This window comes from Scyliorhinus canicula, chromosome 8 (genome assembly GCF_902713615.1).
Source record: "Scyliorhinus canicula chromosome 8, sScyCan1.1, whole genome shotgun sequence".
Taxonomy (NCBI): domain Eukaryota; kingdom Metazoa; phylum Chordata; class Chondrichthyes; order Carcharhiniformes; family Scyliorhinidae; genus Scyliorhinus; species Scyliorhinus canicula.
The window spans coordinates 164101554-164123755 of record NC_052153.1 but is presented as its reverse complement, the minus strand read 5'-3'; the positions used below and the strand labels follow the sequence as shown (position 1 = coordinate 164123755).

At 42.2% G+C, this 22202-nt stretch overlaps 1 protein-coding gene across 2 annotated transcripts in view; it reads left to right on the top strand.

Annotated features, from left to right (window-relative positions):
- erbin (erbb2 interacting protein) overlaps positions 1–22202 on the top strand; it is a 328567-nt gene that overhangs the window by 288665 nt on the left and 17700 nt on the right. The window contains exons 19-22 of one of the 2 annotated variants that reach the window (XM_038805630.1): positions 1138–1312; positions 2933–4547; positions 12487–12630; positions 15006–15128. In XM_038805630.1, coding sequence (XP_038661558.1) covers positions 1138–1312; positions 2933–4547; positions 12487–12630; positions 15006–15128 — 2057 coding nt within the window. The remainder of the gene's footprint in view (positions 1–1137; positions 1313–2932; positions 4548–12486; positions 12631–15005; positions 15129–22202) is intronic. The other variant, XM_038805631.1, reaches the window with a different exon arrangement.

Below are 22202 nucleotides of genomic sequence, written 5' to 3'. Positions count from 1 at the left end.
TTCTTCGTATACATTGGAGGGGGGTTTGTTCTTTCGTTTCTTGATATTTTTTGTCATTGATATTTTGTGAAAATTTGAATAACAATTATTTTTTTTTTTTTTAAATGTGGATGCCAAGTTACTGGCCAAGATTTTGGCTTCAAGGATCAAGGACTGTGTGCCGGGGGTGATAGGGGAGGACCAGACGGGGTTTGTTAAGGGGAGGCATCAGTCGGCTAGCATTAGGAGGTTACTGAATGTTATAATGATGTCCCCAGAGGGACGAATGGGGGTGGTGTTCATTACTTTTCTATTCTTACGCCCAAAGTGAATAGCTTCATACTTTCCCACACTTGGCTCCATGAGACATAAGATCATATTGGGACAGTTGACAATGGTAGATTTTAAGTTACCAGGTGTTCACCATTAACTAGAGCATTCTTCATGGCGGCACCTCTACCAATCAGAGTCCACTTGCTTATCAACATGCGCACTCTTCTCTACCAGTATAAATTTATTGATTTCCCTTGCACTGTATTCTGCAAATTACTTGATGAATCTAAAATGAAAAAAGTTGCATCATTTTAGTTTTCATCTCCGGTATAAGTAAATAAATAAATAACCTTTATTGTCGCAAGTAGGCTTACATTAACACTGCAATGAAGTTGCTGTGAAAAGCCAAAACAATGATACCCTGAATCTTCATTCAATCAAGTAGCAAGTTTGCCCACTGATGATTCATTATTTTCCAGAAGGTTGCACTGATGGAATTGCAAACATTGGTTACTGCTGTCAGTGAGTTTGGGCATTGGAAGCATCTCTTGCTACAAAAATAAGCCCAGCAATCTTAAAACACTTTACATATTTAGCATCATGCACGTGATTTTGAATCTAATCTAATCTCTGTGTTCAGGTGTTTGTTTGGTCCTGTAGTTTGAGGTCATCATGAGATCTTCTATGCAAAAGTAACCATCTTTCCTAAAATTGGCGCCTTACATTGGTCTGCAGTTCTGTTTTGCTTTTGTATCTCACTCTGTTCTTCCAGGGGTGAGGTGTGTAAATGGACTAAGAAACCATCAGAGAGTGTATTTTTATTTGCATGTGTTTGTGTGTAACTTATCCAATCGTATTTGAATACTTTCTTCTCTGTCCAAAAAGATGATGCAGATTCCTTATTTGAGGAGATAATTCCAAACAGTAATCAGAACAACAGTAATTGTTCGTCACCATCCAGAATATCGGATACGGTTTCCTTCAACACGGGAAGTAGCCAGGAGACCTTGCAGTCAACCCCCGATAAAGATGCTAAAACTGCAATCCCATTTCTTAAAAGGTAAAACACATTGTTCCGTTAAGGGCAATTAGCGTCTACCTAGGGACACAGTAAAAGGAAGATTGGATAGCGTATTCATCAATGACCTACACCTCCCTAACAAATGGGTTTCCATTTTTACAAATTATTGAGGAAATTATCCACATTATTTTAAGAGACCTTTATGTAAAATATTGCCTCCGCAGATGAGTAGGCTAATGAGTCATTTGATGCCTATTTTCTGTTTTTAATGATATATTTTAAATTTATTGGGTGGCATTCCCTCCCGCAGGAAGATTCAATGGGGGGGAGGGGGGGGGGGGGGGGTGGGGGGGGGGGGGGGGGGGGGGGTAGAGAGTTTGCGGAATCTTCTGCCGATGCCTGCCATGTGGCAGATCAGAAAAACACTGGAGGCTGTTGGGACTCTTATTTTTATCTTCTAATAAGAATGGATAGTCTGGTTGGTAAGAGGTTCAAAATACGACTTTATTGCTAGTGACTTTCACTGATATACAATTTAATAAGATCTGCAGAACTGAATAAAACTTAGCCCTTGCGTGAGTACAGACTAAATAAAACTTATAAATGAAATATCAAACAATACATTAAAAGGTCAAGCACGTGGCAAAAGCACAAAAGAAATCACTAAACACAAACAAACAGGTGAATGATTCAAGAATTCGGAACAAGAAACCTGAAGCACGAGGTCATATTTTTAAGGGAATTCTTATCTCTGGTTTAACCCCTCCTTTGCCTTCATTGGCTTCTCATTTTTAACTGGCACCTCCCGGGTTGTTCAAATGAATATCTGTTACATAGCGGATAACTCGTTAATCAAACATTGGACATTACCTGAGATTGATTGGTGCCTATCAAAACTACTTAGTGTTTGCATGCGCAGCCTTAGGAAAAATACTGAATGTGTTTCTCACGCTTTGCCATATTGCATAGCTTGGCGGAGATCTAACTAAAAATTGATCGGTTGATTACACAAGGAACACTGTCCTCAGTATTGAATACAATGAAAATGACTGGGTTCCCACAGTCAAGGCTTATTGGTTATATGCGTTCAACTAGCCCTTATATAAATAAAACTAGATTTTCGGAGACTGGTGTGAAATTGATTTGCATATCACTAATTGGATGCAGATGAAGTCCTGGCCAATCTCTCTCTTTTACCCCCTCCCACCACCACACTGGTCAGAAAACACAATAGTGGGTGGAGGAGGCAGGTAGATCTTCCAGCTTCAGTGTCATCAAGGAGGATTGCTGTGGATCTGGAGTCTCGCGTTTTCACATTTCCTTCCCAAAAGGACAATAGTGATGGGTTTTGCAACACTCAGTGATAGTTTCTTGGTTGACTAGCTTTATATTAGAGGTTTATTTCTTGATACAATGTTCCATCAGCTGCTGTGATGGGTATTTGAACCCATGTCCCCAGGGCCTCTGGATCACTACTATTCCAATATCATTACCATTGTCTCACCATCTCCCCTGTTACAATCACAAGATGTTAGATGGTTTATCCGTCTTTTCCTTGATTTGTCTATATAAGTAGAAAGTTTCTGGTCCAGAAGCTGCCGGTTTTCATTTTAGCTGACTTATTATTTGTTTTCAAGTTGTTTTTAATTTTATTTGCAGAAACAATCGAGGTGGCCTTCGTGAAACATCTCCACTGCTACAAAATGGAACAAGATCTAGCACACCAGTTCAAAGCATTGTGAAAACTCATGAGATTGATTCAATCATTGATTCTCCCACAGGGAATAAAGAAGCCATTAAATTGTCTGAATTTGAATTCAATGTTGAGGAGAAACTAGCTCTCCTGGAAAGAGAGATTGATCTGAATAGCAATACACAACAGTACCAGAAATTACTCCAGATTGGTGTGAATAAAAATGAACTTGTTTCAGAGGATGCGTTTCAGAGATTAGATGCTGTAACTAAATGTAAAACTAATTTTGATGGAGGAATGAGGATCTTTGAACAATCATCAGAAACCATTTTGAAAGGTAGTGCAAAAGAAATACCCGAGCATTTAAAGAATGGGAATGAAATACCTAATGACTGGCCTCCTTATCAAATAAATGGACCGCCAGAGGAAATTAAGCAATATCAATTCCACACTGAAGCAGGACAACAAAATTCACCTGCTCCATTTTCAAGTGTTGATGCTGCTATCTCTAGAAGCAATGAAGAGCTGTCTCCACATCGGGAGTGTTCTCAAGGGCCGGTTGTCAAATCTCACAGTATAACACACATTGAAACTGGGGGGTTAAAACTTTATGATATCAATGACAATGGACCACATGAGCAAAGTTTAATGGTAAGAGCTCCACCTATATCTGGACAGGGACAAAATATAATCCGTAGCAAGTCTGCCAGTCTGCTGAGTGACCAGTCATTACAGCCATTTACAGGAAATTCTGCATCATCATCAGACCTTGTATCATGCAAAAAGGCAGTGTACACATTTGATCAAAACTTCAACCCTCAAGGTATCAGTTTAAAGAGAGGAGCTATAGCTGTCGCACAGATGCCTTCAGTGCCTCAGTACAATGTCCAATACAGCAGTAGTGGAATAACCAAAGAGAATGTGTGGCCACAGAGGCAGGCATTTCAAACCGAAGCAGACATCATAGGATCCCATCACCTTCAGAGGTCAGAGACACTTGACAATGCCAATTATGTAAAGCATTCTGCAAACATGAACTTCTCTAATCGTAATAATTCCCAGTCCAACATGTCTTACAACATGCAACCAAGGATTGGGCCTCGACCGGTGGAAATGTGGGGATGCCCTCCAGGTGAGAGACTGATTCAGACCAGTCAGAGGTCCACCTTGCAGAGACAAAGCAGTGTGTCATCCACTTCCTCTGTTACTCTTCCTGAAGCCCATCACTGTAGGCGAGTTCCAGTATCTGAGGCAGATTATATGACTTACAGAGATTTGCATACACTTGGAAGAGGACCCCAGGTAGTTCAGGGCTCACAAAGACCTCTATCTGCAAGGACTTATAGTGTTGATGGTCCAACTGCATCTAGGCCTCATAGTGCACGGCCACATGTAACTGAAGTTCCAGAGAGAACAATGTCTATCAGTGACTTTAATTACTCACGGACTAGTCCGACTAAAAGGCCTAATGTGAGGGTGAAATCAGAGCATTCACTTCTAGATGCGCAGGGGACCAACAAGGTGCCGCCTGACTGGAGGGAGCAGGTGTTGCGTCACATCGAAGCCAAAAAGTTAGAAAAGGTAGGTACACTTTTTAATTGCTATAGTCAAACCTTTGCATGTTGGATGACGAGAATCAGCGATTTGACTACTGTCAGTATTGTAACACTAATATCAAAAGTTAATGCTGTTGAAACATTTACAGACATAATTTAAATCTGTGTGCACTTTGATAAGCTAAGATTTGATAATCTTGTATATGTTTTCACCTTTACACCTTTTTTAATATCAGATCTTATTTGTAATTTTTTGCTAGTTTGGTGTATATAGATTTTGTTCTTTAATAGTTGAAAGTGTTCTAAGACCTCCTAAAATTGCCACATTCGTTTTAAAGTAGACAAGCTACTTCGAACTGTTTATTCCACAGTTTGTCTTTTGAATCAAGTGTGTGAGTTCAGTATGATATGATTAATGTTGCTGCCTTTTTCAGTGGCGTGTATATCTGGAATTGTCTGCAACCTGTAAAACCACATGTTGGTGCCTATCTGTTTCCATGTGAACAAGACCTCATCATCCACAAGCTTTTGCAGAAACCTGGCTGAGGGGTGATGAAGCCTACATGGAGCCTCCCCGTACAACTATAACTACCACTTGTCTCCACTCAAACTGCCGTGGTGTTGGTGGTGTGGCCCTTTCAGCCAAATTACACCTTGCCTGTCCCAGTCTTCTCCAGGATCTTCTACTTTTGAGCATCTCACCCTGTGCCACCTATCTCACCTGACATTTTAAATCCTTTTTGTATCACCCAATTTTCTTAGTAAGATATCTTCATTGCTTCCCTCTTCCTGAACTCTGCACCAATCCAATTTATTACCCTCTGTAATTTCAACCTACATCTCAACTCCGTCGTGGACTGTCTGTTCTGAGTTCACTGCCCTCCTCCCCTACACATGTTCGTGGCTACTCTTTGACCTTGCCATCTCACCAGACCTCGCTTCTTCCATAATGTCAGTCACAGACAAAACTAACTATAGTCATTGCTCTCCACCCACCTCTTTCATCCTCCAAGCTCATTATCCTTCTGTGGCCATCCCTGGGAGGAAAATAAAACCCAGTTTACTTACAACTGCACACACAAAATACCAACTAACTAGTCTTTGGCCCTCCATTCAACACAACCTTTCTGCAACTACTGAATTGCTCAACCATGTGCCCACTTCAACCTTTTGATAACCTGGTCCGCATTAAAATCATTACATACTCGGCCTGGCTATTCCCCAGGGACAGGCCTCACCTTCACTCCCTTGCATTCAGGGAACACCGACTTGAACATGTATGGCAGAAACCTGATTTTCCCATTAATTACCAGATCTGATACAATCACATAAAAACATTTTTGTAACGCAAAAGCAAAATACCACCAATGCTGTCAATCTGAAGTCAAATTGGGCTGGCAGCATCAGTGGATATACAATCATTTCAGGTCAGTGACCTTTTACCAGAATACTATTGTGTCCTGCTGTCTCCTGCCACAACTGCTCACTATTTCTGGAAAATCCTGGAATGATTCTGACAGTCTTAAACCCAGCTCCCCTGCAACCTCCGCCCTAGTACCAAAAAGAGCTTCTTCCAAAGTCACAAATGAGAAACTAAATGACTGACCGGAGTAAGCTATTCCTCATCATCATTCTTGACTTGTCTACAGCTTTGGACATGGATGTCCATATGGTCTTTCCCAGTGCTTCTCTGTTGTTCAACTTGGGGCTGCACTTGCCAGGTTCATTCTTGCCTACTAAATCATTCGCCAGAGAATCTGGTATTTCTCACTTGAATGCTGCCCCTCAGCGACATCATTTGAAAATACACCATCAGGTTGAACTTGTAAACCCTGTTTTACCTCGCCAGCACCTCTCTTGTCTCCTAATTATCAGATTGCTTGTCTGATATGCAATACTGAATGAACAGAAATTTCCTTAAATTATATAACTTGAAGACAGCATCACTGCCTTGGACCCCGCCACAAACATCAGTCCCAGCCACTAACTTCATCCCTCTCCCTGTCAACTGTCTGGGATGATCCTGGGATGAGTTTTCAACTATGTATCCATGCCCTCACTTGAGACCGATAAAGAACAAAGAAAAGTACAGCACAGGAACAGGCCCTTCGGCCCTCAAAGCCTGTGCCGACCATGCTGCCCGTCCAAACTAAAATCTTCTACACTTCTTGGATCCGTATCCCTCTATTCCCATCCTATTCATGTATTTGCCAAGATGCCCATTAAATGTTACTGTCGTCCCTGCTTCTACCACCTCTGGCAGTGAGTTCCAGGCACCCACTACCCTCTGTGTTTAAAAAAAAACGTGCCTTGTACATCTCCTCTAAACCTTGCCCCTTGCACCTTAAACCTATGCCCCTAATAATTGACCCCTCTACCTTGGGAAAAAGCCAATGACTGTCCACTCTGTCTATGCCCCTCATAATTTTGTAGACCTCTATCAGGTCGCCCTTCAACCTCCGTCGTTCCAGTGAGAACAAACCAAGTTTATTCAACCGCTCCTCATAGCTAATGCCCTCCATACCAGGCAACATTCTGGTAAATCTCTTCTGCACCCTTTTTTAAAGCCTCCACATCCTTCTGGCAGTGTGGCGACCAGAATTGAACACTATACTCCAAGTGTGGCCTAACTAAGATTCTATACAGGTGCAACATGACTTGCCAATTCTTATACTCAATGCCCCGGCCAATAAAGGCAAGCATGCCGTACACCTCCTTGACTACCTTCTCCACCTGTATTGCCCCTTTCAGTGTGGACCTGTACTCCAAGATCGCTCTGACTGTCAATACTCTTGAGGGTTATACCATTCACTGTATATTCCCTACCTACATTAGACCTTCCAAAATGCATTACCTCACATTTGTCCATTTAAACTCCATCTGCCATCTCTCCGCCCAAGTCTTCAAACAATCTAAATCCTGCTGTATCCTCTGACAGTCCTCATCGCCATCCGCAATTCCACCAACTTCTGTGCTGTTTGCAAACTTACTAATCAGACTAGTTACATTTTCCTCCAAATCATTTATATATACTACGAACAGCAAAGGTCCCAGCACTGATCCCTGCAGAACACCACTAGTCACAGCCCTCCAATCAGAAAAGCACCCTTCCATTGCTACTCTCTGCCTTCTATGATCTAGCCAGTTCTGTATCCATCTTGCCAGCTCACCCCTGATCCTGTGTGACTTCACCTTTTGTACCACTCTGCCATGAGGGACCTTGTCAAAGGCCTTATTGAAGTCCATATAGACAACATCCACTGCCCTACCTGCATCAATCATCTTTGTGACCTCTTCGAAAAACTATCAAGTTAGTGAGACACGGCCTCCCTTTCACAAAACCATGCTCCACCTCCGTAACGTCACTTGAAACCACCATTCTCCTGTTCTGCTGCTTAAACTGTTGCTACCGAAAGCTTTTGTTACCTGTAGACTTGACTATTTCAATGCCTTGTCTCCTATCTTCCACCTTTCATCAAATTAAGCTTATCCAATATTCTGCTGCCTGTATCCTAACTCAACCCACTCAACATCACATGTGCCCACTGACATAACCTCAGTTTAAAAGTTCCCATTCTTGTTTCTGAATCCTCCATGGCTGTGACCAAACTACCCCCATGCCCCTCAATCCCTATATTCTTCTCTAGCCCTAAAACCCTGAGATGTCTGTGCTCCAATTTTAGTCCATTAAGCATCTCTGATTTTAACCACTCCGCCACTGGTGGCTACACTTTCACCTACTGAGGCCCCAAGCTCTGGAATTTCACACCTAAACCTGTCCGACTCTCTGTCCTCTCTCTCCTCCTTTTAAGTAGTCTTACAACACCAGGTTAAAGTCCAACATGTTTGTTTCAAACACTAGCTTTTGGAGTGCTGCTCCTTCCTCAGGTGAATGCTCCTTCCTCCTTTTAAAATCCCTTAAAAAATTATCTTAAGCATTTTGCCATCGGTCCTAATGCTGCCTTATGTGACTATTGCCAAACATTTCCTGATGACTCGTCTTAGATGCACATTGGGGCATTTGCACTGCATAAATGCAAGATGTTATGCTGTTTGTATTTTCATCAGATTTGAAAGTAACTGCACTTTTAAGAATATGTTGCATTTACACGTGTGTTTGTTGAGAGGTCCATTTCCATCAGTGCAAGACGGCAAAACTTAATTTCTGAAGAAAAACGGTTGTAAAAATGCCACCTTATTTCCAGAATCCGAACCTTATTAATACGTTTTTTTTTTAAAACAAATTCCCATGCTTTTGTTGTTTTAATGTTCAAACTTATGCTTATTGTTACCCATAAACACTGAATTCAAAACATAGTGAAGTGTGCTTTGTAATACCTGTATCCTATCTCATATACAAGTATGAGAATGAATACCTGAGTTGGTGGGACTGAGGATTTCATGGTTGTTTTTAATGCTCGATCCAGAATGATGTAGGAATTTATAAATGCAACAAGTCTGCTGTTAAAGCACCTTTTTATGTATTATTTGCATATGTGTGCCTTTTTTGGATTTTTTAGGAATTATTTTCACAGCCATTTCTAGCAACACGAGAGAATCACTTTCTAACTTGGCAATGATATATAATAGAAAACACATGCCTTGATTGGGATAGGTATACAATAAATGTAGTTGCTTGGTAGTACAGAACTTGAGTATTGTTGACAAAGGAGACATGTTGTCAAAGCAATCCTGCAATCATCAGGGCAGATGCATGAATGCCAAATTTTAAAGGAACAATGTTTTATACTGCATGAGGGGAAGGTGCTCATTGGTTGGCAAGTTGGTTCTGATTGGTCGAAGCATTGCCATGGAGAATGCATCAGGGAGTCATTGTCCCCCAGATTTTGCTTAATTCGAGGAAGGTGCAATGTCTGGATATGTTCTTTCTGTTTGCAAAAGACAGGTTCTTGCCTATGAGTTTTGTAGCTTCTGACAAGCAGAAGCAAGCCACATTGCGAGCCTGACTGATCATCTTAAATTGGTTGTTAGTGCAATTCTCAGCTCACTCTGGATTGTTCAGCAAGTCCTGCCCAATCACGGAATCACATCTAACGTTGGACATTAAGTTCTGAGTTTTGCAAGCATGGCTTTGGTTAAGCACAGTCGGTACACTGCGTGTTGCAAACAGCCGAAAGGACATGCTATTTGATATAATCTGCCAATTGGGATATAGAGCCTATTTGCCTGGCATCGCAGCAGCAGAGATTCATCTATCACATTACTCCCATCCTGCGTTCAAATTCACCTTTGAAATGGAGCGGTCTAACAAACTCCCTTTCCTCGACATATTGAGAAATTTCCTAATGAGTTCTTTAATGTTGTCTACTACACGCCTGCCTTCACTGGTCAACGTACAGCTGGGATTCCTATAACTCCCAGCAGTATAAGATTGGCCTTTTTGGAAATATTGTAAATGAGGCCCAGGCTGCTATGCAAATTTAATACTGAAATAGGGCACATCAAAATGCACTGTGTAATAATGGCTACCCTGATCAGACCATTGCTCACTGTGCATCATGTATATGCACAAAAGAGCTGAGAGCCACCACTTCTGGCCCTGAAAAGTGCCAGGTCTAATGCAAATTACCTTGGAAGGGTAAGGTATTGCAAAATCTTGAGCAATAGGTGAAGTTAACCATTTCAGACTGCTACTATGCAATAGCAACAAGTGGGGTACTTTCCACTAATAGGGTGCTACCGGCAAGCCAAAAGATATACTGCCTGCCATGCAAATGAAGTAATGAAAAATGAAAATCGCTTATTGTCACGAGTAGGCTTCAATGAAGTTACTGTTAAAAGCCCCTAGTTGCCACATTCCGGCGCCTGTCCGGGGAGGCTGGTACGGGAATCGAACCGTGCTGCTGGCCTGCTTGGTCTGCTTTAAAAGCCAGCAATTTAGCTGAATGAGCTAAACTAGTCCCTATGAGCTAAACCAACTGGTAGAATAATTTTAGTACCGGTACAATGTCGGGAACAGAGTCGTACATCCCAACAGGTGGCAGATCATATAAACAGCATGTCCCCTCGGATGTTCTCAATAAGCAGAGTACTGACCGTACTCAAACCAACCCTTGTTAGCAAGGACATTATCTTTAACATTAGATGTGATTCCATTATTGAGCCATAGAATTTACAATGCAGAAGGAGCCCATTTGGCCCATCAAGTCTGAACCGGCCCTTGCAAAGAGCACCCTACTTAAAGCCATGCCTCCACTCTATCCCCGTAACTCAGAAATCCCATCTATCCTTCTAGACGCTAAGGGGCAATTTAGCATGGTCAATCCACCTAACCTGCACATCTTTGGACTTTGGGAGGAAACCCACACAGACAGGGGGAGAAAGTGCAAACTCCTCACAGACAGCCACCCGAGGCTGGAATTAAATCCGGATCCTGGGGCTGAGGGGCTAACCACTGTGCCACCATGCTGCCCGTTGGACAGCACTTGCTGAACAATCCTGAGTGTGCTACGATTTACACTGACAGCCAATTTAAGATTGTCAGTCGGGCTTTGCAATGTAAGCTCACTTTCCGCTTGCTAGAAGCTACATATATTCATTTGAAGACAAAAGAAACATGTTCAGGCATTGTACCTTTCCTGAATTAAACAAAAGAATTGGAGGGGGGGGGGCTGCAATAGCTCAATGGATCATTTTCCATGGCAATGCCTCAACCAGTGTAGACTTCCAAACAATCAGCACCCTTTCCTCATGCACAGTAAATTATTGTCCCCCATGAAATTTAGCATTCTTGCATCTGTCCTGGCGAGTGCAAGGTAAAAAGCTTCAACAGCATGTCTCTCTTTCAGCAATATAATACATAGACAATGAATTATTCAAAAATAATAAATCTTATTTTAATAGGTTAGAGAAAGTTGTACTGCATTTTCAATATATCATTGATTATGTCCTTTTATTAGGCATCTTTAACATTGCATGGACAAACCATCTTGCTATTAACTGCATGTGCTGCTAATAGTCCTTAACTTCCCCTGTACTGTGAAGCAAAATTTGTGTTCAGATATTTGTGCGAATAACACCAAAGAGAAAATCATCTTGCTTTTCTTTTAAATGCGTAATTACATAGTTTTCATACTCATCCCTGGGTAACCAGATAGAAACATGTAATCTTGAAGTAAACACTCTTAACATTTAAAAACATCTGCTTCTCGGCTATTAGGAATGACGAGATCCTTTTCATGTTTAACTGACAATACTCACCGTCAAGCAATGTCTGCAGCAAGTAGTGAAATGACACCCAACTGGAACTTTTTTTTTTAAAAACACCTCTCCCATTTCATTGCAATCATTTTCAACTTGCATTGCTTCATCACCTGTTGGCAATACATCTAGTGTGTATCCCTAGGTTGTTCCACCTAGATCTTTTATTCTCCGTTGTAAAAAAACTTTTCAAAACCATTTTTGCTCCCCTTTTTTTGAGTACTGTCTAAAATAATGGCCAAGCATATTTATGCCAAGTAAGTAAAACAAAAGTTGCTGAAAATGCTCATAAGGCCAGGGAGCATCTGTGTAGAGAAACCTTGAAGTTTCTCCCAAGCCTTTGGCAATAACACTGTTGTAGTGTAACCAGCCAGTAGGACTTCCAATTTAGCATTTTGGACAGCTTAGTTTACGTAGGAATAATATTGTGCGTCATATTGCACTGAAATAATTATGGTTTCTAAAATTTGACTTGAGATCCAAAGTTGGGTTACCTTTGCTTGCATATCTGCTGAATGTTTTTAATAGCTATACTGAAAACACGGGTGCATATTCCAATTAACCTTAATGGCAGCTGTTGGATCAGAGTACATGTTGTGTGTTTTGCATGCTATTTCTTTTATTTTGCCTGATTCCTTGAGCCTTTGGGGGAAAGTTGTCTCTTGCACTTTATCCTGTTACTGCATGCTGCACTAATCTCTGTGTGTTAAAGCTGTGGAATTTTCTTGTCCCTCTTTATTCAGAGCATGCTGTCTAGATCGTTTAATTTCAATTATGCTGCTTTTAGCAGCATGCACTCTGGAAGCTGTAGGGAACTGCACGACAGCCAGGGCAACGTTGCCTTGAGTTTTGCAGACAGAAGGAATTCCGGAGTGCACATGTTCCGTGTGAGTACCAACAATGGGCCAGTTACAATGAATGAGTTTTGTAGCAAGCACTTGAGCAGTCCTAGCTACAAGTAATATTTTTTATATTAAATGGCATTCATCAGGTTACATTCTTCATCGGATCACACAAATTCGCAACCCCATGCATTTCCAGATCTTAACACGAGACATAAATGACTTTGATCTCAAATCTATAGTATTCATTACACATCATAAAAAAATCTGAGGTTTTTAGATAAGTGTTTCTCCGCCTCCTGTAATCTTATTCCATTTTCTCCACTTCTTTCATGAGTATGTGCTTCAAGCTGAATTAGAGTTCCAAAATTGATGTGGCAGCTAACTGTTGTCTCATTTAAAAGGCGGTTCTGAACATTTGAGCTTAGACAGAATGCCTAGGATGATTATTCTGTCCAGGAGGTCATTGTTGTCAGACTCAACTAATGTCCCCATAAGTGCATTTTCCAGTGAGGATCCTTGAATAGCAATCAGGATTTTGAAATCTGGCTGATAACGACTATGTCCAGCCAGAGATGGGGCCCATAGCAGGATCCTTATTGCTCCCCAGTCAGAAATTATCTAAATTAGCAGAGATATAATCTGAGCTTTCCAATGTCCTATGTAAAGGAAACAACCCACTCTGAAATGCGGTGTCTGGAAATGCTAACGTTCCTTTCAGTATTCACATTTTGAAAATTCTTATCTCTTTTGACCTATTTGGCATGAAGCTAAAATGATCGGGTGGCGCAGTGGTTAGCACTGCAACCTCATGCCACCGAGAACCTGGGTTTAGTCCCAGACCCCGATCGCCGTCCGTGAGGAGTTTGCACATTCTCCCCGTTAGTGCTTGGCTCTTACCCTCACAATCCAAAGATGTGCAGGGTGGGTGGATTGGCTACGCTAAAACTGCCCCTAAGTTGGAAACATTAAAAAAAGAGAAACTGAAATGATTAACTTTACTGCACAATTTCTTCATAAAGGCATGTGCATATGAACATACAACCATACGAATTTGGAGAAGGAGCAGCCTACTTAATGATCTGGCGAGCTGCTTGCAGAAAAATACTTTTCATTGTACCTTGGTACACGTGACAATAAACAAAATCCAATCCACTTGGCCCCTTGAGTCTGCTCCGCCATTCAATAAGATTATGGCTGATCTGATTGCAAACTCAACTCAATATTTCTGCAGGGCAGCACGGTGGCCTAGTGGTTAGCACAACCGCCTCACGGCATTGAGGTCCCAGGTTCGATCCCGGCTCTGGGTCACTGTCCGTGTGGAGTTTGCACATTCTCCCCGTGTCTGCGTGGGTTTCGCCCCCACAACCCAAAAATGTGCAGAGTAGGTGGATTGGCCACGCTAAATTGCCCCTTAATTGGAAAAAATAATTGGGTAATCTAAATTTATTTTTAAAAACTCAATATTTCTGCATCCCCCTTGCTTATCAAGAATATATTTACCTCTCGACAGCATGCTAGCACAATGGCTAGCACAGTTGCTTCACGGCTCCAAGGTCCCAGGTTCGATTCCCGGCTTGGGTCACTGTCTGTGCGGAGTCTGTGCGTTCTCCCCGTGGTTGCGTGGGTTTCCTCCAGGTGCTCTGATTTCCTCCCACAGTCCAAAGATATGCAGATTAGATGGATTGGCCATGCTAAATTGCCCTTAGTGTCCAAAAAAAGGTTAAGTGGAGTTACTGGGTACAGGATGGAGATGTGGGCTTAAGTAGGGTGCTCTTTCCAAGGGCAGGTGCAGACTCGATGGGCTGAATGGCCTCCTTCTACACTGTAAATTCTATGACTGCCTTAGATATATTCAAAGACTCTGCTTCCATCACCTTTCGACGGAGTTCCAAAGACTAATGACGCTCAAGAGAAATAAATTCTCATCTCTATCTTAACTCATTGAGCTTTATTTTTAAACAGCATCTGTGGTGAGTGTACAGAAAAGGTGTATCGTATAATATCTTCCTGTCCCATTCCTTGTTTTTTGTGAATGTGCAGTGACTGTGATTCAGTTCAAAATTATTTATTTTTATAAACATATATATTTGAAATAGAACACTCATTCAACCTAGGCTTTTGTTGCTTGCTTAGCTTTTGTCAAATTAATGAAATTATGCTCCTGGTCTTGATTTACACATGGGCTGAAAGTTACTTATCTCACTACCTAAAATGATTCTAATCCAGTCGGCCTGTTTGTTCAATCCTGCTCCTTTTCGAATGACATGATAGGAACCAACTTTATTTTTGCTAAACTTGGGCTATAAACTTTTTCTTCAACAAAATCTTTAAGTAATTTTAAAAATAAAACCCGGCAGTCATTTTACCAGTTATGATCAGTGTCCGAAGTGGTTCATGTTTCCCCCTTTTCATTGCAGTATCCATCACAAGGTAACAGTATCGGGGACCCAAGTCAAGATGATGTCTTCGCTGTTGGTCAGCAGAATTACTCATCTGGCACGCTTGTGATGAAGGATATTCCGCCAGATAGCATGAGAAAAGTAAGTGCTCTAAAAGTGATCAGCTGTAAGAGTGTCTTGCAGCATAATTCAGCAGAAGGCTTTTTAATGTTGTGCACTGTACATAATTTCCTTGCTGTGTACACCAGGTTTTAAGTAGTTGCAGCAGTGATATTGTGCCTCATTTTACATTGTCGTTCAGTTCAGGGAGGATAATGAGGCCCAACGCGCATCATATTCATTGTCTAAATGAGTTGCAATTTTCCTTTTAATGATCAAATGTGGTTAATCACAAGTATTAAATAAAAAGCTTCTCAATATTTCCACTTAAATTAGGCAAGTCTTGATCAGGAATTCTGTTTTGTCATAAAGGTATGGGTATATTTTTAAATCCGGCATTGTGTTTAATTAGAAATTCTATTTGTGATTTTAGTTCTGCTAACATGTTGCCATTTTGCATTGCCTGAGATGCATTAGCCTCATAGCCATTCACTACTAGAATGCCACTGATCCTGTAGCTAGAAGAGCATTGGAGCTATGCACGTATGTTTATCCTTGCACACTTATCCTAATTTTAGCTCCTCCTTAATAATAATCTTTATTGTCACAAGTAGGCTTACATTAACACTGCAATGAAATTACTGTGAAAAGTGTACCCGAAACACCTGTTTGGGTACACCAAGGGAGAATTCTGAATGTCCAATTCACCTAACAAGCACGTCTTTCAGGACTTATGGGAGGAAGCCGGAGCACCCGGAGGAAACCCTCGCAGAAACAGGGAGAACATACCGACTCCGCACAGACAGTGACCAAGCCGGGAATCTAACCTGGGACCCTGGCCCTGTGAAGCAACAATGCTAACCATTGTGCTTGAGGGGCAATGATACTAATTTGGTATAAGTGAATTCAATATGGTTCTCCCTGTCACCATGTGAGGAGTCTGAATCTCTAAACTGTCTTTTAAGCCACCTGGTGATGTGCCTGATCAGCTTCTTCCTAACTAGTCACATTTAACTGGGAATAATCCAAGACCTCTTCAAAGTCCTGCTTTTGAATCTAACGCCTTGTGCGTCAATCTCTTTTGCAAGACCTTGTTATATCCTTCTTGTATTGGTTTTCATATGAACCAGAATTTTCTCCACGTGTCCAATGTTTTTCTTCCTGATCATAAAGAGGTAATGGACGACAGAGCAATTGGACTTCAGAGTCATAACCTCCAATAATACAATCACTTGTCCTTTCTCAGCACAATTGCTCCCTTGCCCCCACCTCAATTAATGCAGTTTTCCCTCCTGTGATGTGAGCATCAGTGACGAGGCTAGCATTTGTTGCCCATCCCTACTTGCTCTTGATTTCCCTCCAACTGAGTTATTGTCCTTGCCTGCATAAAGTATATCCAGCGCGGTGTATACCTAATGGATATCTTCACATGCTTGGGAGTTTTCTGCTTTCTCTGTTCCTTTCTAGTTGAGAGTTCATCACCTCTTGCTCGTCTAACTCCTAGAAAAGATGAAGTGTCAACTGTTTCTTAACTTTAAACTTAATTTAATCACGAGCCCCGCACCCATCCCGAAACTCCAGCACATCTGAAACCCCAAAAATAGCCATCAGAGGGCAAGGCTCCAGCTAAATATTTAAGATCGCTGACATGGTGTTGAAAAAGGACCTCCAGGAGCCCACCAGCTTAGAACAGGATCAAAACGTGTGACCCCCTCAAGCAACGCTTCCTCTATCCCCTCAAAAACACGACTCATCCTGGCTTATTGAGGTGCACTTGTGACACTACCTTTAACTGGATAAGGCTCAGGCTCACAGACGACGATGTGGCTTTCACCCTCCCCAGCCCCTCACTCCACCACACCTCTTCCAATTTTGGTCCCAATTCCTACATCCATTTAGCTTTCACTAAATAGGGGAAGCTCAACTCTTCCTCTATGATCCGCTCATACATGTTGGATGTACTGCCCTCCTCCGACCTTGAACAGGAAAGAATCCTTTCCAATAAGGATGATGGCGGAACTCCGGGAAATTTGAAAGAAAACTCTTAACAAAGCTCCGCACCTGGAGGTATCTAAACATGTACGAGCCTACCAGCCCAAATTTCTCCTTCAGCTCCTCCCAGCTGGCAAACCGCCCCTCCAAGAATAAATCCCCCACTCTCTCCAGCCCTCTCTCCCGCCATGCACCAAATGTGGCATCTAGCCTTGCTGGCTCAAACAGGTGGTTAGCACAAATGGGAACCAGCCTTGAAGCTGCCACAACTTAAAATACTGGCCGAGTTGCCAAAATATTTTTAGCGTGTACACCACTGGGTTGGTTGAGTACCTTGCCGGCGCCAACCAAAACCCCCAAACCTATCCCCCTACATGACCCCGACTCCATCTGAACCCAGAGAACTCCCGGGTCCCTGCACCACCCCAAAACCACCTCCACATTGGCTGCCCAATAATAGTACACTGCGTTTGGCAGCAATAGACCCCCTTTCTGCTCCCCTTCTGGAGAACCCCCCCTCCAAAACCTCCGGGCCTTACCAACCCAAATAAAGCCAGAAATAAGTCGCTTGACCCTTCGTAAAAATATACTTGGGCAGGAACACCGCGAGACACTGAAATAAAAAAGAAATCTCTATTCTTCCTGCTTTGCTGACTGATTTTTTCAATCTGATTCGTGAATCAGCCTGTGTGCCCTTGCATCTGCAAGCCACAGATCCTTTGTAGGAGGCACCAAATTTAAAGTAACATTAGAATAGAGAAATCTGTGTTTTAAATCCCGATGCAACTTTGTGGCAGCTTTTTCTACGGTCAGCAGTGTGCACCATTCCTTCACCGCTGACGAAACAAGTGTGTCGAGGAGATAACTCGATTATAAATATTAACTTTGTAAATGTCAGTTTTTGACCAAATGTTTTCAGCTTTGCCGTTTTGAGCTTTTTAGTGCTTTCTGTAAAAAGTTTGAAATATGTAACTTCACTCAACTTATTGGGCTGGCTGCACAGTACAAACATAGGACAGCCTTAGGTTCTGGTATAAATAATGACCAACAGCAGCAATTTTCTCATTCAGCTAAGAAGCTGAAGAATTCAAATTATATTAACTTTTGCGAAATCAAATGAAAAAATTTTGTTTCTTTAAATTGTGTTTTATTGATTTAAATAGAAAGCCTACTTGAATAATCAGGCAGGCTGAGAGGTGAAATCACTGAAATTACAATTGATAAATATGGCTAAAACGCAGATTTAATTTGGGGTTGAGCATTTCTCCAGTAATGTATTTTTTATGGTCCACAAATTGAGGATTTTCTTCAAAACATTTCACTTTTTAAAAAAAAATAAATAAATTTAGAGTACCCAATTCATTGTTTTCCAATTAAGAGCCAATTTATTGCGGCCAATCCACCTACCCAGCACATCGTTTTAGGTTGTGGGGGCGAAACCCTCGCAAACATGGGGGAATGTGCAAACACCTCACGGACAGTGACCCAGAGCCGGGGTCGAACCTGGGACCTCGGTGCTGTGAGGCAGCAGTGTTAACCACTGCGCCACCATGCTGCCATGGGATATGGACGTCGCTGGCTGGGCCAGCATCTATTGCCCATTCCTGCATTTAAGAGTCAACCACATTGCTGTGGATCTGGAGTCAAATGTAGGCCAGACCAGGTAAGGACAACAGATTTCATGGGTTTTTATGGCAATCGACAATGGTTTCATGGTCACCTTTTGACTTTTAATTCCAGATTTTATTTGAATTCAAATTTTACCATCTGCCATGGTGGGATTCGAACCCAGGTCCCCAGAGCATAACTCTGGGTCTCTGAATTACTAGTCCAGCGACATTACCACTACGCCGCTGCCGCTCCCCTAACAAGGGCACTGCAAAATGAATTGCTCCCTAATAATGTGCAGCTCTGTCAATTCTTCTACTTCTACAAAGCAGGAATATGGCATTGGAGTAATCAAATATTTGTTCAACCAGAATATATACATAATATGGCATGGCACAATACTTGCTCAGAATGCATGAGTGGTGCCTTCAGAGATTGTAATGTTTGACTGAAATTTATCACAAAATTATTACGGTGCAGAAGGAGGCCATTCGGCCCTTCACATCTGCACCAGCTCCCCAAATGAGCATTATGACTTTGTGTCATTCTCCTGCATTTTCCCCGTCCCTTGCACTTGTTTCTATTGAAATAATCATCTAACGCCCTCTTAAACTCCTTGATTCAACCTGCTTCCACCACACTTCCAGGCAGTGCACTCCAGAGTCGAACCACTCATGTGAAAAGTTTCTTTTCTCGCATTGCGTTTGCTTATTTTGCAATAATAGAATGTTATAATTTATTGCGAGGAGAATTTTCTACAAAGGTAGGGAGGTTATGCTTCAGTTGTCCAGGGCATTGTTGAGACCACATCTGGAGCACCGTGTACTGTATTCATCGCCTTATTTAAGGAAGGATGTAAATACGTTGGAAGCAGTTCAGAGAAGGTTTACCAGACTAATACCTGGAATGGGCAGGTTTACTTTGGAGGAATGGTTGAACAGGCTAGGCTTGTATATGATGGAGCTTAGAAGAGTAACAGGTGACTTGATTGAAACATAAAAGCTCCTGAGGGATGTTGACAGGGTGGATGTGGAGAAGATGTTTCCTCCTCTGGGAGAATCTAGAACTAGGGGTCACTGATTTTAAATGGCAGTGAAGCACAATTTATTTCTTTGAGGATTGAGTCTTTGGAAATCTCTTTCTGAAAGGTGGTGGAAGCAGAGTTTTTGAATATTTTTAATAGAGGTGAGATAGATCTTTGGTGAGTAAGGGGGCAATAAGTTACCGGGGATATGCAGCGTGTAGATTTTAGGTTACAATCCAATCAGCCATGATCTAATTAAATGGCAGAATAGGCTTAAGGGGTTGAATGGCCTACTCCTGCTCCTTGTTCATATGTTTGAGAAATTGGCCTGGATTTGGACTGAGCTGGATTGACTTGGGAGCCCTTTTAAAAATTGTGATGGGTCTCCAATTCGATATTCCCGTCCCCATTCCCAGGCTATCAGATTTTCAGTGTGAAGGGTGCGGGCTGGTTCCTGTTAAAAGCCTGCAAATGGCACTCCCAACCTGGCCAGCTTCATTACTCCTCTGCAACTTTCATGGTGTTGGGCCAGGTTTTTAAGAAATCATAGTTCCCAGCCCCTCAGAGGAACAGTGAACCCTCATATTCATATGGGGACCATTTGGAAGGTAGATTCAGAAGATCCCCTGTACAAGGCATCACCCATCCACCTACTTCCTATGGCCTTTCATGCCCCCTATGTCAAGCCAAGGCACTTTCATAGCGTAGGGGACATGAAGGGTGTGGAGGTCGGAGGGGTCGGTGGAAGAGCTGGGCATGAGGAGTGATAGGGGCAAAGAGAGCATGAAGGGGACATTAGGATGGCTGGAAAGGCAGATCATGGCATTGGGTCTTGAGAGGCCATGCGGGGGGGAGGGGGGGGGGTGCATGAGGGGACATGGATGGAGAATGCTTGGGGATGAAGGGAGGGTGAGGGATGGAGGACCTTTATATTTTATTTGAACTGGGGCAAAGCCCCACAACTTAAAAAGTGGGCCTTTTAAGCAGCTCCCCTTGGCACACCACAGCTTCTGGCTGTCTTTGCAATCTACCCCCGGTCGATTGGCTGACTCAAGCTCGCAGTGTGAAGGGTGCGGGCTGGTTCCTGTTAAAAGCCTGCAAATGGCACTCCCAACCTGGCCAGCTTCATTACTCCTCTGCAACTTTCATGGTGTTGGGCCAGGTTTTTAAGGAATCATAGTTCCCAGCCCCTCAGAGGAACAGTGAACCCTCATATTCATATGGGGACCATTTGGAAAGTAGATTCAGAAGATCCCTTGTACAAAGCTTCACCCATCCACCCACTTCCTATGGCCTTTCATGCCCCCTATGCCAAGCCAAAGCACTTTCATAGCGTAGGGGACATGAAGGGTGTCCATCCAACAACGAAGATCCTGCCTTTGTGGGCACATTTCTCCCAAAGTAAGTGGGCCAAGCCTGTAATTTTCCTGACTTACCCCTACACAACTCCAGGTTGAAAATCCAGGCAATTCTGTCTTTTCAAACGTCCGCAAATCAGCTCCGGCCAACCACATTCCATTATAGCCCTTTCTTTACTTGTCCCACCACCATTCCCTTTAGCTTTTAAGACTAAATATTTTGCCATTCAATCTTTCCTGCCTTTCATTCTTTTACATTCCCATTGTCTGTGTCCCACCCACCTCTAGATCAAAACCTATTACATATCTAACAACCATCCTGTTGAAAGGTCACAGACCTGAAACATCCACCCAGAGCTGCTGCTGGACCTGAATATTTCCTGTATTTTCCCAACAGTTATTTCCCATTTTGTTGATACTCTTCATTGTGATTTATTTCTTATTGGTTTGTATTATCTACTTGCCTGCTTATATTCTCTTTTCTGTCTAAATGGTTTGATTTTCCTTTGTCCAATTTCTCAAGTGATATTAAGCGCTGTGTGTCAAATTACAGCAGAAGTCACCCAAGTTCTACTGATTTTCCTGTAAGGATTGTTAACACAACTAAAATCTTGGAGCTGTTACATGTCTGGCACAGAAGGAGACCGGAGTTCAGTGTTATTGAAATGGGTGTTTTAACAACATAATGTAGAGGCAGCAATTTTAAAATGATTCTATAACCCGGATACGAAAACATTTGTTCTTCTGGAAGCCTAGGGAATATTGATTAAGAAATATTTTAAATCATTAGTTCCAAAGCCTTTCTGGGCGTCTGGTAATGCTTTTTCATTTCAAAATATGTTACAACTTGCTGCATTTTTCTGCCCCTTATGCAGTTCCTTAAATAACTTTCAGATATTTGCACCTGTAAATATATGTGCAGAAAAAGTTAACTCTCTTCTCCTACCAACACCCCCAAACTTCTGTTGAGGAATGCCGTCACTGTTGTCTGGGCTGCAAAACTGTACCCTTCTGGTGTGTACAGCTGAAGCACATGTCATCTTTACCAAGTGTGTTTTGGGAGGGGTTCAATGTTTAAACTACTCACTAATTATAGTGGCAAAAGATGACTTTGGAAAAGAGGTTTTGTTTTTT